At 31.9% G+C, this 18760-nt stretch overlaps 1 protein-coding gene across 1 annotated transcript in view; it reads left to right on the top strand.

Annotated features, from left to right (window-relative positions):
* The window catches only part of LOC111049761, a 29472-nt gene extending 27925 nt beyond the window's left edge, over positions 1 to 1547 (top strand). Inside the window, exon 13 of the mRNA XM_039433415.1 lies at positions 849 to 1547. Coding sequence (XP_039289349.1) covers positions 849 to 1387 — 539 coding nt within the window. The 3' untranslated portion in view covers positions 1388 to 1547. The remainder of the gene's footprint in view (positions 1 to 848) is intronic.
* Positions 1548 to 18760: the final 17213 nt, after the last annotated feature.

Below are 18760 nucleotides of genomic sequence, written 5' to 3'. Positions count from 1 at the left end.
GATTAATTCTAAGAGAACCAATCAGAGAAGCCGTCTTTTCAAAAACGCCTTCTCTGATTGGTTCTCGTGAAATTAATCACGGTTAAAATTTAACAGCCTGTCATGCAACCGGGCCTAAGTGGCTCAAAATGTCTCAGATTCTCAAGAAATGGTCAAAATAGGCACTTGATACCTGAGCCCCTATCTTTGAAACATTAGAATTTATTTCAATATCAATTTATTTCTACATGAAATTACAATTTAGTACAATATAATTAAGTTACAATAAAATAATAAATTTAAAGATAAATTACATATCTATTTGGTTTTAAAATTGTAACAACATTGAAGAGTGGAATCCCCCCCCCCCCCAAGAAGACTATACGTCTGTGAATGGGGGAGAGTTCCTAGAAGCAAGCTAATAACAAAATGAAAGTAAATAAAGAGTCAAATATAGAGTAGTAAGCATAATAATATATATAGTAAGTTAACATATATTAGAGTGCAACCTACAGACTATTGCACTTCCTTACTGTTTTTGTCACCATTTGGGAAGAGTGCATAATCAAGATAAAGTACTCAAATGGAAAGAAAGATCTTGTACATATTCATGTTAATCTTGCACTTTTACAACAATACTCACGGTTTTCTTGTTTGACGGACCTAGCTACTCCTAGTACGCTGAAGATGTGGCTCAGTGCCACGAAACGCGTCCGTCAAACAAGTAAACCGTGAGTACTGTTGTAAAAGTGCAAGATTGTAAGATATATCAACAGTTCAAGTAGGATGAATACAAAAGAAAAATGGAAAGAAAGGGCTTAGAGAAACACATATTTACAACGATTATAATGAAATTTATTAAATTGCAGGCAAAAACAATCCGTTCAGTGTAGCCGAGTTGCTAGGTGGTGTTGCCGACGAAACTGAGGCAACCCTGGAGCAACCCGAGTTGCCTAGCCTGGCAGCCGAAATCCCGTTGCCGATCACACTCACCCCAGTAGTCACCCTACGGCCCACAAAGCGGCGACTCAGCGAGAAAGATATTCGGATAAACAGGAACGGAGAAGTGAAGCGGAGACGTCTACGGAGACAGTGTGTCAACAAGAAAAAGATGAACGGGTTCTACGGCGGGGTGATGACGTCACACCTTACAACCGTCTACGGCGGCCAAATTGTGAATGGGAAACGGTTGAGGAGTAGTGCGGTGACGTCATCTTCGTCGCCAGTGAAAAGTGAGGGTTCACAGAGGGGCGGAGGTGTGGCGATCTCTCTGAGTGATATCAAGAATTCGGTGAATCATTATTTTGGCGCCGAAAATAGGATTGCTAGAGGGGAGAGGTATACGGTGAGGGCTAAGAGGGTGGTGGAAGGGCGGACTGAGTATTTGATCGAGTGGGGAGGGACATAATAATGGCTGAATTAGGGGTGGAAAGGTTGCTTCCAGGTATTTAGTTAAATGAGGTCGCTTTATCCAAAGTTTGTTCAACTATTAAACCCGTTTAATCAATGTATGGTTTCATTCATTATAATGTGTTGTAATTGAGCCAGCTGATGGTTTAAACTAGTGAGGTCCATGTTATAATGACAGTGTTTGATTAGCAATTGTATAGATGTCCTTGTCTATCATTCAACAAAGCGGATAGCGCTATCTCGTTCTCACTTTGCTCTGCTGTCAGATCGTCTTTTAACAATGTAGAATTAATAATTAACAAAATATTTCATCTTAATTATGTAAATTCATTATGAAATTATTGGAGGATATAATTTATTGCTTAATATAATTGATTATTTTAAACAAGAATTGTGTAACAGCTGTGCCTAGTGGAAATTTGTGTGTAGCCTATATTTGGCTTCAAAATTTTCTGAAATAACTTGATTTATACAAAGTGCGGTGATATTAAGTGCAATATTTGATTATAATTTGGTATTTTAATCATTCTAAATTCAAAATTTCCAGCTCATATATATTTTTGGACAGAGCTTTGAACTTTAACTTTCCTCAGTAAGAACATAACCTTTTTTTCGGACATTTTATTATTTATCAAAATTTGGGGAGAGAATAGTTTTGGGCAATGCCTGTTGTTCTATCCCGATCATATTCATATGATTTCTAATTAAAACAATAAATAAATGAATAAGAATGAAGTGTTAGGCTAGGCGCACACCAGTTAGTCAAGACAAGACATGATCAGACACGTTAAGTCACAATACTTCACACTGTTGCTTATGACGCAACTCACACTGATTAGTCATTGCGAATAGACATGTCAACTATGTGAAGTATTGTGACTAAGCGTGACTAGTCCTGTCTTAACTATTCGGTGTACACCCAGCCTAAATATAACATTGATAAACATGTATCAGCTGCCGTCTATAGAAGCCATTGACAAGACAGGTTCGGCAACGTTGTTCTATCTTTCTCCTCTGCCATTATAACGTGGACCTCACTAAAGAATTGTAGTTCAACTTGTTAGGAGAAAGTGACCCATATAGGATATAATTTGATAGTAAAATACGGTAATTTTTAAATCTAGTTCCTCACACAGATTTTTGCCGTCCTCATTAATTCTATTAAGGTGCGTACAGATATACGCGCCGCGAAAATGAGCAATTCACTCTTAATCAACTGATTATATCTGTATTTTTACAGAAACGGTAAGATACAGTTATAAAGCTTGGCATCAGCTGATTAAAAGTAAATTGATCATGTTCGCGGCGCGTAAATCTGTACGCACCTTTAGATTAACCTTGGCAAACAGATGATGTGTGTTCATGTGTTTGCCAAGTTCCGTTTTTTTCAAATCAATTTCATTTATTGCCAATTAGAATATTCAAAACATATTACAAAATCTTTATAATATGACATATCATTAAAAATATAAATAAATAAACATAATTACTCATACATATACTTGAATAAAATTAAAATAAAATATAAAATCTAGGCATCACCAGCAAAAAGAAAACCTTTGCCCGCTGGTGAGAGTTGCAAAACAGTAAAAGAAAAACATAATATTTCGAAATAATGCAGAAAGTTAAAGTTAAATTTAACTAATAATTACAAAATTTTTTATAACAGCAGAATCATAAAAAATCAAACAAATAATAGTTTAATCTTGTAGATTTAATAAGGACGGCTAAAATCTCACTGTACCTGATACGTTCACTGATTTCTGAGAATCCAGCCTAAGTGCCGGTTGCACAAAAGCCGGTCAAGTTTTAACCGTGATTAATTTCACGAGAACCAATCAGAGAAGGCTTTATAAGAACGGCTTCTTTGATTGGTTCTCGGTAATTAATCGCGGTTAAAATTTTACCGGCTTTTGTGCAACTGCGGCTTCTATACAAGCTGGCATAGAGGAGATTCTCTTTAAGCTGTTAGCATTTTTTGAATAGGGTGCTTTGATGAAAGTTGCTGACAGTTGAAAGTGAATATTAATATGTCAGAATATTGTTACGATTCAAAATTTTATCCTACAAATTAACTTTGGAAAAAATAATGGATTAAATTTTTAAATCTCTAGTTGTTTGTTGAATTAGTTCTTGGATGAACATTTAAGGCCGGACTTTAAACAGCTGGAGTCAGAAAATTGGCTCTCCGAAACGGGGCCTCATTTCTAAAATAATTGGAAACGTTTTTCCTTGACGAAATGAAACATTCCTAAATGATTCAAAATAGCTGAAAGCTTCACACTATTATCTTCTTTATTTTATTCCTAGTTTTTCGAAATTTAATTTAAACGTGGACTGTGACACTACGCCCCACGTAGATATTTATAAATTTAAATTTAAATAATTTTATTTGTACACGGTATAACCATACAAATGAGTTGAGTATAACAAATTCTGACAATGACTAAATTAAACCACATGAACAAAATGTTTGGCAATAGATCAAACTAATAACAAGATCCAATTATAAATTTGCATTCAACCGCGAATAATGAAAGTACCCACGTTACAATCAATAAACATTATTACTATGAATCTCTAACATTCAACAAGCTCACTTTATAAATAAAGGTATCTTAAATAAATAAATAATCATTTTATTTGTTCATGGACCAGCCATACAAATACAGAAATACAGTTAAATAGAGATACATGCACAATTATTCTATAATTCCAACAATAACCTCCAATAGAAATGAATTCTAAAGTAAAGTGTCAGTTCGTGAGAGAGCACGATTTCACTCTCTATGTCTGTTATAATTGTCTCCACTCCATGTGGATTATCAAACAATCAAGACTTATAGAATATTACTGCATAACTGAAATATTGTATCAAGACATCAATGGAATAATTATAATTTAAATAAATACTTGAAGAACACAGCAATATCACAATATTATAGATCAAACAGTACTTCATAGCATATTACCAAAATTTACAGGAACATTAACATTACATTATAATACTACTTTGGATTGGAACAGGTACTTTAGGACAGGTACATTACTTAATAATTTTAACTACAAGGTTTCAAGCTATTGCATAAACTTACAGGCATTCTAATGAGTATAATGATGGTAGTTAAGTCAGAACGATTGATTTACAATAAGACTACACTAAACTTGGGTGGAAATTCAATTTTTCAAGCCAAACAAAATGTGATTAATTTACTTGGGGCATGCAATAGCAATCATCACACATATTTTATATGAGTTACAGGAAATCCCACTTGTGAAATCACGTACTCAAGTATCAACAAATCAAGAAGCGAATATCAATTGCTTTTACTACATAAAGGAATACTCTATTTATATTCCTCTCACTAAATAAAGGTATTTTATTATTATGTATAATTTTTTATTACATATTTTAATTTATAAAATAGATCCTGAGCTCGGAATCCGGCCCTAATTACTATGAGATCGTATTCTAATTAATATTCATAATGTAGAGACGCAGTCCACGTTTAAATTAAATTCCGAAAAACTAGGAATAAAATAAAGAGATAATAGTGTAAAGTATCAGCTATTTTGAATCATTTAGCAATGTTTCATTTCGTCAAGGAAAAACGTTTCCAATTATAAAAATCATAAAATAAAGATTATCATAAAAACTGCGACTACGCCTCGTTACGGAAAGCCCATTTTCTGACTCCAGCTGTTTAAAGTCTAGAACTTAGCTTAATCCCGAGCTCGGAAACCGGCCCTAGTTAATAGATTTTACTGTGAGATCGTATTCTAAGAGCCTGTTCACATGACAGCGATTTACGCTCGGTTGTTGCGCGCGATCGCTCGGTTTTAGTGTAGTCGCCGGCGAATCGCGGCGGTTGTAATCTCAGACTTAACTGAGGGCAAATCGCTGTCATGTGTACGAGACTGGCAAATCGAGCGATTTGCCAACCGCGCGACAACCGAGCGTAAGTCGCTGTCATGTGAACAAGCTCCAATTAATATTCATAATGTGCGACCTAAACTGGGATAGCTTGGAAGTAACCTCTCTTAATGAAAGCCTACTAATAGTAATTTAGTAAATATTATGAAGATAGTAACGGCCTGTTCTTTATACACATATTTTAATTTATTATTCTGATTTTTAATAAAAATGTATTTTGGTGCCTTGTTTTATAGTGAACAAGGTATTTTATTATTAAGTTTCATTTTTTGTTACATATTTTAATTTATAAAAAAGAAATATAGTACCCTTTATAATTAATAACATAATAATTATTAAACGAAAATTTAAAGTAAATGATGTAATTCACCCCGAAGACTTCTGCTACTGCAAATATTGACAACAGGGTAAACAGCTAGATGGAAATAAAATAATAGATTAAGGCCCGGTTGCACAACAGCCGGTTAAATTTTAACCGTGATTAATTTTATGTGAACCAATCATAGAAGGCGCTTTTGAAGAGACGGCTTCTCGGATTGGTTCTCGTGGAATTAATCACGGTTAAAATTTAACCGGCTGTTGTGCAACCGGCAATAAGAATTCAAATTATAAGAACTAGTTTCAGTGTTTACACCAACGTCAGGTTTTAAAATTAAACTATTATTTTATTTATTTGAAAGGGTACTGTAATTCTATTTTATAAATAAAAGGATGTAGCCCTGAATTTATACATTCTAAGTACATATTTTAAATATATGATTTGTTGATTGAACGCCGCTATTTTGATGGAGAAAATATGGTTTTCTAAAGTTTCAGGCTAGGCACACACCAGTTAGTCAAGACAAGACATGATCAGACACGTTTAGTCATAATATTTCAAATTGTTTATGATGCAACACACACCAGTTAGTCAAGACAAGACAAGACATGATCAGACACGTTTAGTCACAATACTTCACATAGTTGCTTATGACGCAACTCACACTGCTGAGTCATTGCAATTAGACATGTCTTTATAAACAACTATTTGAAGTATTGTGACTAAACGTGTCTGATCATGTCTTGTCTTGACTCACAGGTGTGCATCTAGCCTTAACTTATTCGTTTTTGAATAAGAAATACTGGTTTTGTTAGATCTAACTTTGACTGGGATTTCTGCAAAGAATAGGCCGTTTACTATCTAATTTGAAAACATCGACTGCTCTGTATGTGTGCGCGCGCGTGTGTGAGTGTTTGTATGTACGTGTAGTATTACTATATATATATATACAGTAGTGTTAGTTACCTTTTATCAGTATCATCTCACGTTAATTAATAGATATATAACTACACGTACATATTATATACTACCGTCTACAATTTTTAACGAATTAGTGATAATAATGATATTTTAACTTCTGGTTTATTGAAAGTCATTCTGTAACTATAGTAAAGTCCACGTTATAATGGAAGTGTTTGTTATCCTTGTCTATTATTCAACAAAGCGGATAGCGCTATCTCTTTCTCGCTTTGCTCTGTTGCCAGATTGCTTTTTAACAATGTAGAATTAATAACTAATTAACAAAATATTCCATCTTAATTATGAAAATGTATTATTAAATCATTAAAGATGTATTTTCTTGATGAATGAAATAGAAAGATAATTTTAAACAAGAATGAAAAGTTGGTATTTCATCAGATATACTGGTATCAGCTCTTCTGTATGGAAGGCAGAGAATCGGCAACCCTTGTCTCCTATATTTCTCCACTATAGTGAAGTCCACGTTATAATGGCAGTGGAGAAAGATAGGAGAAAACGTTGCCGATCCTCTGTCTTGTCAATCAATGCCTTCTACAGACTTTTTGTGTAGTTGAGTAGTTTATATTGTGGTAATTATTCATATTAAATAAGAAGACTAGGAAATTTTCAAAAGCCACAGATTTATCGAAAGTTAGAAAGACCGGTTTCGGTTGTTACACCATTGTCAATCTCTGATAAACTCCTCAATGATAGTTTATCAGAGATTGACCATGCTGTAACAACCGAAACCGGTCTTTCTAACCTTCTATAGACGGTAGCTGATACAGGTTTATTGATGTAATATCAACTGATCATTCTCGTTTAAAATAATCATTATATATATGTTATTGAGCAAGAAATTATATTTTTCAATAATTTCATAATGAATTCACGTAATTAAGATAAAATATTTTGTTAATTAATTATTAATTTATTCTACTTTGTTAAAAGATGATCTGGCAACAGAGCAAAGCGAGAAAGAGATAGCGCTATCCGCTTTGTTGAATGATAGACAAGGATAGCAACACTATTGCTCATCAAATACTGCCATTATAAAGTGGCCATCACTATAAGCAGAATCACGTCTTTATAATATACAGAGTGGTTGGAAATTCATGCAACTCAAAATATAGCATTTTTGAGGATTGGTTGCGCGATTTTTTTATTATTCTACAATTTGTAACTCAACACAAGTTCCTTTACACTATAACTGATCAGGATTAATATTTTTCAATAAATTACCAATGTATTCAAACTGGATTAATCTATTTTACAATGAACTGCAAAATATTGTAAGTGTAATTTTACAATAAATTGCAAATTTTGTATGTGTAATTTTACAATAAATTGCAAAATATTGTATATGTACTAACTTTTTCAACAGTGTCTGTCGTTTTTATGTTTGTAAAGTCCTGTATTAATTATGTTCATCAAATTGTACTGTACATTCGAAAAACATCGCTGCTACTTCACTGCCAATATTATTGAGTCATATCACCTTTTGGTTGTTGGTTTTTTTAATGCTATTAATTTTTGGATTCATTCATCAAAATCTTTGGGAACGACATGTGATACCATTAAAAATAATTTTTCCTGGAATTCATCCAGGAGTACTGATTGACTTTTCATTCAACTGTATTATAAACATGTATTGTTTAGGGTTTAGTATTTTGTAAACGGTTGACATTTCTTTCTAAAATTTTGGTATTATTGTGATATGAATGCGGTTCTGTTTGGTTGGATATGAGAGTTTATAGTTGGTATTTTTGGAGGGTTTATTTTGATTGAAGAAGTGGTTGGCTTCAGAAAAGTTGTGAAATTAATTAGTAGGCTTTAGATTTTGATTCATCTTTACGAACCAACATGTTTATTCAACTATATTTATGCAAACCAAGTTAATTATATATTGTTCACATCTCATATATTTTCAATACTAAACCTTGCCTATTTAAATAATTTTGATTAGCCTGTCAGTGTCAATACAAATAATTTATTTTGAATTTAATCTATTTTTAACTGTCTTAATCAGTAATTTATTACCGTATTATTTATTCTATTTTTACAAACAAACACAGATCGGGAGAGAAAAACTGAGTAATCATTGCTTCAAATCAATAATTTATTCATTATCAATTCTCGACTGTGTTATCATATCGCTTCAAATCATGTTGATTCAAATTAATTTTAATCATACTGTTTTATTTTATGTTACTTATGAATGATTTTAAATTAAATTTAACTCTTCAGTTACAAGTGAATAAGATATTGATAATTATTTTCTGTATTTTCTAGTTACAATCTATTGATTCATTGTAAAATTTTCAACTGTGTTCTTGTATACCAGATAGTGTAAACTATTCGCTAGCCTAAGCTCTGTAAATATTGTCTGTAAGTTGTAATAGTTTTAACTAGTTGAATAATGTAATGAGTAATTTCTGTAAATTATTGTAAGCTAGTATTATGATGGGATGTAAATGATTGTGTAAAGTAAATAATGTATTCTAGGCTGAAGATTGGAGTTTTAGTTGAGTTGCAGGGTTTTCTATTCTATTTTCAAATTTATATATTTTTTTAAGTTTTATTTGCCAAGTATTGGTTTTTATTTGAACAACTTGGTCTCAATTTTAAACTGTTTGAACCATCATTCTATGTTATACAACATAAACAACTTTATATTTTAAAATTCATAATCTAAACTACGCAACATCTAATCAAATCAACTTTCTAAATTCATTAGTTTGGGTTTCTTTTCAATTTTCTTTAGTTTGTTCTAATTACTTTTTCAATTTCCATCGCATTATGCTTCTAACAGTTCAAGGTTTTTTTAGTCTAGTCAATCCCTGAGTTAGTGAAGTAATGAAAGCACTTGGAAGTTAATAATCCTGTAAATAACTTGATAAAGTCTTTTAATCTGTTTCTAATTTGACTGTTTCTTTAGTATTTGATTCAGAATTTTCTTCTCATAAAATAATGTCGTCTTTTCTTGATTTGCCTAATTCAATTCCACCGTTTCTTTCTTATTTCATTCAGATTTTTCATCTCATAAAAGTCGTATAAGGTTGTCTTTCTTGTTTTTAAGCTATTGTAACTCACTTACTAGGAGAAAAAAGTTTTATAATCTCACTATCCTTCTGTTTATCTGTATTATTATCAACCTTGACTTATGAAGTTAACTAGACCAGTAAACCCTGCAACTCTTGTATTGAGTTGGTACCATCAAGATTTCATCATGAAATTGATTGATGGATTATTTTTATTGATTGATTCCGATTGATTAGAGCCAGTTTGTAGTACCTTTCAAAACATTGGCATTGATGTATTCTTAGATATTATGCTACTTCGACATTTACTATAGAATATGCAGATCTAGTTTTGTTTTAATGATAAACTCTGACTGAAAATAGTTAGTTTTTCAAATGTTTTCTGTTTAATTTGTTCATTGCAATAAGTTTACTATTTGTCGAATGTAATATACCATTAGTGAAAATGGTTACAAGCCATGTGTTCCGATATTATAGTAATAAATTTTGGCTGAAACATTCCACAAAGATAATTAATTTGTAAACGTAAATTTTCATTATTTTATTATAAAATGAATGAAGCTTGGTTCCATTAATGTGTTTTCTGTACTGTAGGTAGAGATAAATTAATTTTCATTTTTATGTATGCTCTTCTTATATCTCTAAATGATATTTTTCCAGTTACTCTTTTCTAATTATTTTTATTAGAAATCCATAGGATATCAGTTTTATTTATTGATTATTTATTCTATGTTTTTTAGTTTATAAACCATTAAACTACATTTGAACGCAGTTTTATGAGTTTTCTTATTTCAATCTTATTTGAAACTTGGAAGAGCAATTAATGCTTAACACAATTAGTGAGGGCTTATTTGAAACAGTTCAAACATTTTTGATATTACTTCAATTTCTGAGTGATAATTTTTATGACTTGAGTAATTTAATGTCTCTTTTCTTGGCTCAATTTCACGATAAACTTCTTGAATATAATATTCTAATTTCTGGATTAATTCTAGTTTTCTACTATGATTCCAGTTTAATATTGTCTTCTCTAAATAATGCAACTTTTTAAATTTAGTATTTAAACTTTTAAATCCTCCACCATTTTAGTAACAGTGCATTTTCAAATCCTAGCAATTCTCAGAACTCTGTAGTACTAGGATTTTTTTAAACAGATTGTAAATAATCTATTTTTGTAAAACATTTTTCACAGTAATGATTGAAAATTTTGCTTCCAATATATTTGCAGAAAACTGAATTGATAGCTTGGCCGTTTTGAGGTGGAGAAAATATTTGGAATATTGTTATGCTGGTTTATGGAAGGTGCAGAAATTGTGTCGGTTAATGGAATTTCTATGGGTTTTCAAAGTTTTCTATGTTAATTTTCTAGATTAACTTGGAAAATTACGTCTTTTATTTCATCTAAAGGTGCAAAAATTGTGTCTGTTTATGGAATTTCTATGGGTTTTCAAAGTTTTCTATGTTAATTTTCATAGATTAACTTAGAAACTTACGTCCACACTCTTATTTCATTTAAATGTGCAAAAATTGTATCGGTTTATGGAATTATATTTCTATGGGTTTTCAAAGTTTTCTATGTTAATTTTCATAGATTAACTTAGAAACTTACGTCCACACTCTTATTTCATTTAAATATGCAAAAATTGTATCGGTTTATGGAATTTCTATGGGTTTTCTATGTTAATTTTCATAGATTAACTTGAAAAATTACGTCCACACTCTTTTATTTCATCTAAATGTGCAAAAATTGTCTCTGTTTATGGATTTTCTATGGGTTTTTCAAAGTTATCTGTGTTAATTTTCATAGAAAACTATGTCCACACTCTTTATTTGATTAAATTTCATCCACTGTAGATACTTATTAATAGATATTGTATTATACTTACCCTAATTTTATCATCTTATATTGTGTGTGACAGTGTCTATATATCTATAGTGGGTCTCACTTGAAGCAGTCAGTATTGATTTAATTGGTTGCATTGCAGTGTTATTCATAAGACATACTGCCAGTTCAAAGTGAAACCCACCAATGTTTCACCGGTATATGTTTCTTTAGTATCGATGTACGTAAACTTTCAATACTATATATATTTTGTCAATCTGTATTGTTCGTTCTCATTAGTTAATTAATGATAAGAATTTTGTCAAAAAATCCAGAGTTAACCCTGATGGAGAAATAGTACAACAAATGTTAGGTATAGGATTGAATGTATTAATGTAATAGGAAAAAATAGACGAATTTTAAGTGGCCAGTGTGTGTATAATGATCGGTCATTTGTAAACTATTTCGGTGTGGCATGGTACATATGTTTACTAGAGTTCTATAATTTCAACGTGGTATGGCAGGGTGAATATGTTTAGTAGAGTTTTATAATTTCAACAAGAGGATTTAATACTGGTTTATTGGAATATTATTTCAATGGATTTTCAGAATAATTTCTAAAATATCCAGGAAGTTCTATTTTATATTTTTATTTATAAAATTCTACTACTGTACTAGACTAGTAGAATTTTTTAAAGTAGACGATTTTTTAACTTCTGTCTTTCTCTATTCTATTCCATTTCTTTCTACTATATTTTCTGATATTCTAAATCTAAACTATTTATAATTAATAAAACCATATTGTTACTACTGCATTCTTAAATATAGATTGTTAATGAAATAATGCAAAATTTCAAAAAGATTTATTGATTACTAGTTGTAACCCGTGCACCGCATGGGTCTACTAGTTGTAACCCGTGCACCGCATGGGTCTAATTGAATGAAAATTTGATCTACTGAAATCTTGGAGAATTTAAAATAGGCCTATAATCATCCCTGGTTAAGAATCTATTTGCAAAATTTCAAGTTGATCAGTCCAGTAGTTCTGACGTGATGATGCGTCATTCGTGAATTTCCTATCCCAGACGTGTACAAGCCAATTCTTTCCTTTATTATATTATAGAAAATATTATGAATTATAATAAACTTGGGTATTTGTTTAGTAATCTAGTAACTGACATGATTTGTTATTGTTAGGTTCAAAACTCTCATAATAAATTATTTCATTTGAGGTCATTCATTTAGAAAAGTCTCGTACTTCTTGTTGTTGAATAAATACTATTCTTATTGGTGGAATTTCAGAACAATGAATAGTCATTAATAGTGTAATTCATTCTAGATAACACTAGTGACTTTACCTGTTGATATGACACTGATAATAGTTCAATTTTTTTAAATATTCCAATAAATTGGTACAATCCTCTTGACATTTTATGCTTCTTTGTATCAGTGTTAAGTGTTCAGATTTGTTGTCATTCCATTTTCAAAAAAGTTGTGTATTATATATATAATGTATAACTTACCTTACTTGAAGCTATTAGAACGCTACTTAAGGCTTTCCTGACTGAAGTCTGATTTCCAAAAAAATATAAAAATATGACTTGATATAACAATATTTTGGTAGGTACATCTGTAATACTGTCATACTCGAGTCCAATGATAAAAATATATACCAACAACAGTGCTTTAATCGTGCTTTAGCATTACTATGAACTTCAGTGCTAGGTGCCGGTTGCACAAATGCCGGTTAAATTTTAACCGTGATTAATCCCACAAGATCCAATCAGAGAAACCGTCTTTTCAAAAACGCCTTCTCTGATTGGTTCTCATGGAATTAAACACGATTAGAATTTAACCGGCTTTTGTGCAACAAAGTGTTTTAGCACATTCTAGACTACCTTCGATTCAGTTTGTCTTTAGGTTCATTTTTATTTTTAAAATACTTGTATGCACTGGCAATATTTGTTGAAACCTTGCCAAATTAAAAACTGATAAACGTCTGTCAGACTTTATTGAAGTAAGCCCTGAGTAGCGTTCTCAAAGTTTAAGGCCCTTGGACACTTTCTCAATTTTGAGTCTATGTGTAGGCTGCAAAAATAGTTAATTGTCTAGTGTGCAGGAGGTCTTAACTTTATCACCTATTATTATTGAAAAGTCTGAATATTGCTATTATTTGGTTCATGTCTTAATATATTATTTTAAGTATAATTTAACGAGTTTCTTGAATTACAAAAGGGAAAATTTCGTGAAATGTGTTTCAAATACTGGCGTTTATCATAGGAAGGAAGATTGTTGGCTTTAGATTGAATTTCTAAAAATATCCAAATTTAATTTTGATCAGTTTCCTGTTTAAACTGAGATCGGAAACCACTTAATTCACTCTAGAGGTCATCAAAGTTTCCATGATAAACGTACAGTAAAAATGTAGATATTTTGAGTTTTTCAAGTGTATTTGAAATATGTATTGGATGATTGGAAAAAGTATGTGAAATTGTATAGCCTAGATAAGATTGATTAAAATTGTCTCATTATTTTATCTTGAGTGGAGAAGCCACAACTGAAGAGAAGGTGATTAATTAATTTATTATTTTTACAAGAAAACACTGATTTTAAACCATTATAAAGCCTTGTTTTATAATAATTTCTACTCTAGTAGAAAATTCGTTGATTATTATGGGACTGTTCACACATATTTAAAGTCTGCCATGTATGAACACTCGCATAAGATTTAACGTTATTCTCTTCCTGCCTAGCAGAGCAGAGATTTATTGGAAATTAGGACTTGTTTCAATGTAGTTTGATTCAAATAATTTAGAAAATATTAGGTTCTGTTCAGTGTAACTTTAATTATGAAACATTGATTCAAATGTACCTGCAACGAGAACCTTAAATATGAGTGAAATTTATAAGTTTTTCTAAGGGTCCCATATTCCATCACACTATACTATATTTCATCAAAAAATAGAATAGTCTATTATTCTATATTGTATAATGGTGAAAGGTCGTCTTTTATAAAATATTTGATAGACTATAGTGAGGTCCACGTTATAATGGCAGTGTTTGATAAGCAACGGTATTGCTATCCTTGTCTATCATTCAACAAAGCGGATAGCACTATCTCTTTCTCGCTTTGTTCTGTTGCCAGATCTTCTTTCAACGATGTAGAATTATTAGTCAATTTACAGAATACATCATCTTGATAATTGTTAAAAAATATAATTTATTGCTTAATAAAATATAATTGATTATTTTAAACGGTTAATATTACATCAATAAGCATGTATCAGCTACCGTCTATAGAAGGCATTGACGAGACAGAGGATCGGCAACGTTGTTCTATCTTTCTCCTATGCCATTATAACGTGGACTAGTATAAAATCAGATCTTGGATACACATTTTTTATGGTTTTGAACATATATATTCGATGAAATGTATGATTGTGTGTTATAGGGGACCTATAGCTAGACAAATCTATACTTAATTATACAGACCTTTAAACAACTTCACACGCTACGGTAAATCTAGAGGTTTGCCACAAGAGAAATCTGATGAACTTGGATGAAAAATCTTCATGAATTTAATGAAAACACAAATTAAAATTTCATTAATTGGTATTAAAATAGATGAACAAATCCATGAATTTTTCCATTACACCTTAAAATTTTTACAGATGGAATTAAATAGAGAATGCATTTATTCAAATTCTAATTAATGCTTATTGTCAGTTTGGTGTAAGGGTAAGCATTCCTGACTAGCAATTGGGAGGTACCGGGTTCGATTCCCGGGCTGGCAAATAATTTTTGGATAGTAGTTCTCATCGAATTTCCATCTAGCTGTTAACCCTGTTGTCAATGTCTGCAGTTGCAGAAGTCTTCGGGGTGATTTACAGCATTTATTTCGGATTTTCGTTAAATAATATTAATTTATATATTCCTTAAGATTTTCCTTGCGTCAGGCCTCCGTATTTCCGTTGCATGTAGTACGTCATCCTCTACGAACTGCCACCTTGATTTGAATTAGTCACCTTCTCTTCAGCTATTTTATTTGTGTGAGTGTTAAAACACATTTCAATGTTACAATACTTGATGGACCGATTCAGAATTGGAAAGAGTGTATTTTCAATAGATATTATATTGTGATTATCTATTTCTATTAATTTGTACGCTTTGTCAAATTCTATAATGTAAATGTGTAACAACGATTAATTTTTCTTCATGTTCTTGATAACCACAAGTCACTGCCATTGTGATGGATTCGGAAAAGGCTGAGAGAAAGCAAATGTAAAATACCGTATTGAATAAAATTTCAGCTAGATTTCACTAGTTTTATTTACCTGAATATATAATAGTTTCACTTTTTGCTTAGTTGAGAAGTTGATATTGTGGTAATTATTCATATTGAATGAAAAAGACTAAGAAATTGTCAAAAACCAAAGATTTATTGATACTTAGAAAGACCGTCAAACTGAATCTCTGTTTATCAGAGATTGACAATGGTGTAATAACCGAAACCGGTCTTTCTAAAGTATCAATAAATCTGTGGTTTTTGACAATTCCTTAGTCTTTTTCATTCAATATAATAGTTTAGTTGTATGATAAGAGATTTTGTGGTATTTCTTCAAAATTGAAAGAATAAGACGTTGTTGTCAATACCACTTTATTTGTTCAGTCAGTTTGAATATAGTGAGGTCCACGTTATAATGGCAGTGGAGAAAGATAGGAGAAAAACGTTGCCTCTGTCTTGTCAATGCCTTCTATAGACGGTAGCTGATACAGGTTTATTGATGTAATATCAACTCTGTTCATCCTAGTTTAAAATAATCAATTATATTTGATTAACCAAGAAATTATATTTGTCATAATTAAGATGAAATATTTTGTTAATTAATTATCAATTCTACATTGTTCAAAGACGATCTTGCAACAGAGTAAAGCGAGAAAGAGAGCTATCCGCTTTGAATGATAGACAAGGATAGCAATACCATTGCTAATCAAACACTGCCATTATAACGTGAACCTCACTATAGTTTTATTTACCCGAATATATAATAGTTTGTATGAAAAAGATGTTATAATTGAAAGAATGAGAATAATAATTGTCATAATTGAAAGAATTAAACGTTGATGTTGTCAATACCACTATATCTGTTCAAAGCCAATTTAAATATTACCATAGAGAAACAATAGCATAAGTAGATATCCCATGGTATAGGGCGTTTATGTCGCAACTTTTACTGTTATCTCAAGATGATAGTCCACGTAGTTCTTTCCTGTGAAGCTTTATGTCGCTGGTAGTCTCTCATATTGTGCCTTTTATACACTCTTACCCGGTCAAAACAGTAAAAATCGACAACAATCGACAGTAATCAGCTTGAGATAACAGTAAAAATTGCGACATAAATTCCCTATACCATGGGATATCTACTTACGCTATTGTTTCTCTATGATATTACAGAACCAGTTCAGTTCAGCTGAGATGTGGCAGGTGTTGTCATGAATCCTGGTTCTATATTTTGAATTGTTTTTGAACAAATAATTATATATAGTGAGGTCCACGTTATAATGACAGTATTTCATCAACTTTGGTTTTGCTATCGTTGTCTATCATTCGACAAAGCCGGTGGTACTATCCTTTTCTAGGTCCACAACGATACCAATTATGTTTTTGACAGTATAGAAATATAATTAATTAATGTAGAGAATCGGCATCGCTATTCTTCTATCTTCATCCACTGCCATTATAAAGTGGACCTCACTATAGTGGTTTTAACAACACCAACGTTTTATTATTTTAATTATAATAATTCTCTTCAATTTTTCTTTCCATTACAAACTGCTTGTTAATAATCACTTTTAAATGCTTGAATCACGATATAGCAGTCAGATCTGTTGTAATTTGAGTATTTAAAAGTGATTATAATAATTATTGGTAATGTACTATCAATTTGATAAAATCTGTTTCATATGCATTGATATTAGGGGCCGGTTTCCGAGCTTGGGATATAGCTAAGTTCTAGACTTTGGCTTAAAACTCTGGAGTCAGAAAATTGGCTTCCAGAGTCAGAGCGTTAACGTAGTCGAGGACTTAAATAGACTCTGGAGTTTAGAAGATAAAATCGTGACTCAGAAAGTCGATTTAGACCCGAGCGCTTATTTTAGTGCTGGACTCTTTAAGTCCAGAACTTACAGGGCCGGTTTCCGAGCTCGGGATTTAGCTAAGTTCTAGACTTTGGCTCTAAACTCTGGAGTCAGAAAATTGGCTTTCCAAAACGGGGCATAGTCGCAGCTTTTATAACAGTAGTCGTAGTTTTTATTTTCTCATTTCTATAATTGGAAATTTTTTCCTTGACGAAATTAGACATTCCTAAATAATTCAAAATAGCTGAAACTTTACACTATTTTCTCTTTATTTTATTTTGTGTTCAATTTTCTAGTTTTTCGAAATTTAATTCAAACGTGACTATTCGAATGACTGCGATTACGCCCCGTTTTGGAAAACCAATTTTCTGACTCCAGCTGTTTAAAGTCTAGGACTTTGCTAAATCCCGAGCTCGGAAACCGGCACATAGATCCCGAGCTCGGGAACCGGCCCTAGGACTTCCCCACAACTGAAAAATGGTTTATTTTTGTCAAATCCACATTAGTACTGCAGAAGGTGTGTTTGATTCAACAAAAAACTGCAGTCTTGTAGGGGAATTTAAAAAATGTGGATTTGACAAAGACAGAACTGAGTTTCTAGCTACTTACTGAGCTTAAGCTTGGCCTAATGCCTAGTCCACACTATCGTCAAGTTACTGTCCAAGTGGCTTGAAAGCTTGGCCACTGCAATGTGACCATTTGTAGATGCTCGGCTGGCCACTCGCCTTCGCTCGACAAAAATCGGAGCGAAGGCCAGTGAAGGCAAGCGCTGACAAACCAGCCATCCACACTCTCGCGCTAGTCGTCATTTGTACACACTTGGCGAGAGTGTGGATGCGGAATTAGGGTCGTATTTGTAAACGATTATTGAACATTGTTAGACAAGCACGCTTTAGTGTACCAATCAGAACTGATTATTCAAGTAGAGTACCTTGATTAGTTGCTTACTTACTTTGATACTTATGTGGTCGTCACCAGCAGCCAGGGCTGCGGGAATCGTCATAGTTTTGTTTGATAAACAAAAATAACCACAACGTGCTTTGCTAAGTACGTTCTCAAGAGTCTTCCGGTTTCTTCACCTTAGTCCAAGGATTGTAGAATTGTTAACGTTATTTGATCTCCTTATAAAGCTGGATTTCCACATATCAGTGGAAGTT

The sequence above is a fragment of the Nilaparvata lugens genome, chromosome 7 (genome assembly GCF_014356525.2).
Source record: "Nilaparvata lugens isolate BPH chromosome 7, ASM1435652v1, whole genome shotgun sequence".
Lineage (NCBI taxonomy): Eukaryota > Metazoa > Arthropoda > Insecta > Hemiptera > Delphacidae > Nilaparvata > Nilaparvata lugens.
The sequence above is the reverse complement of the archived record's forward strand: the minus strand, read 5'-3'. Positions and strand labels throughout refer to the sequence as shown.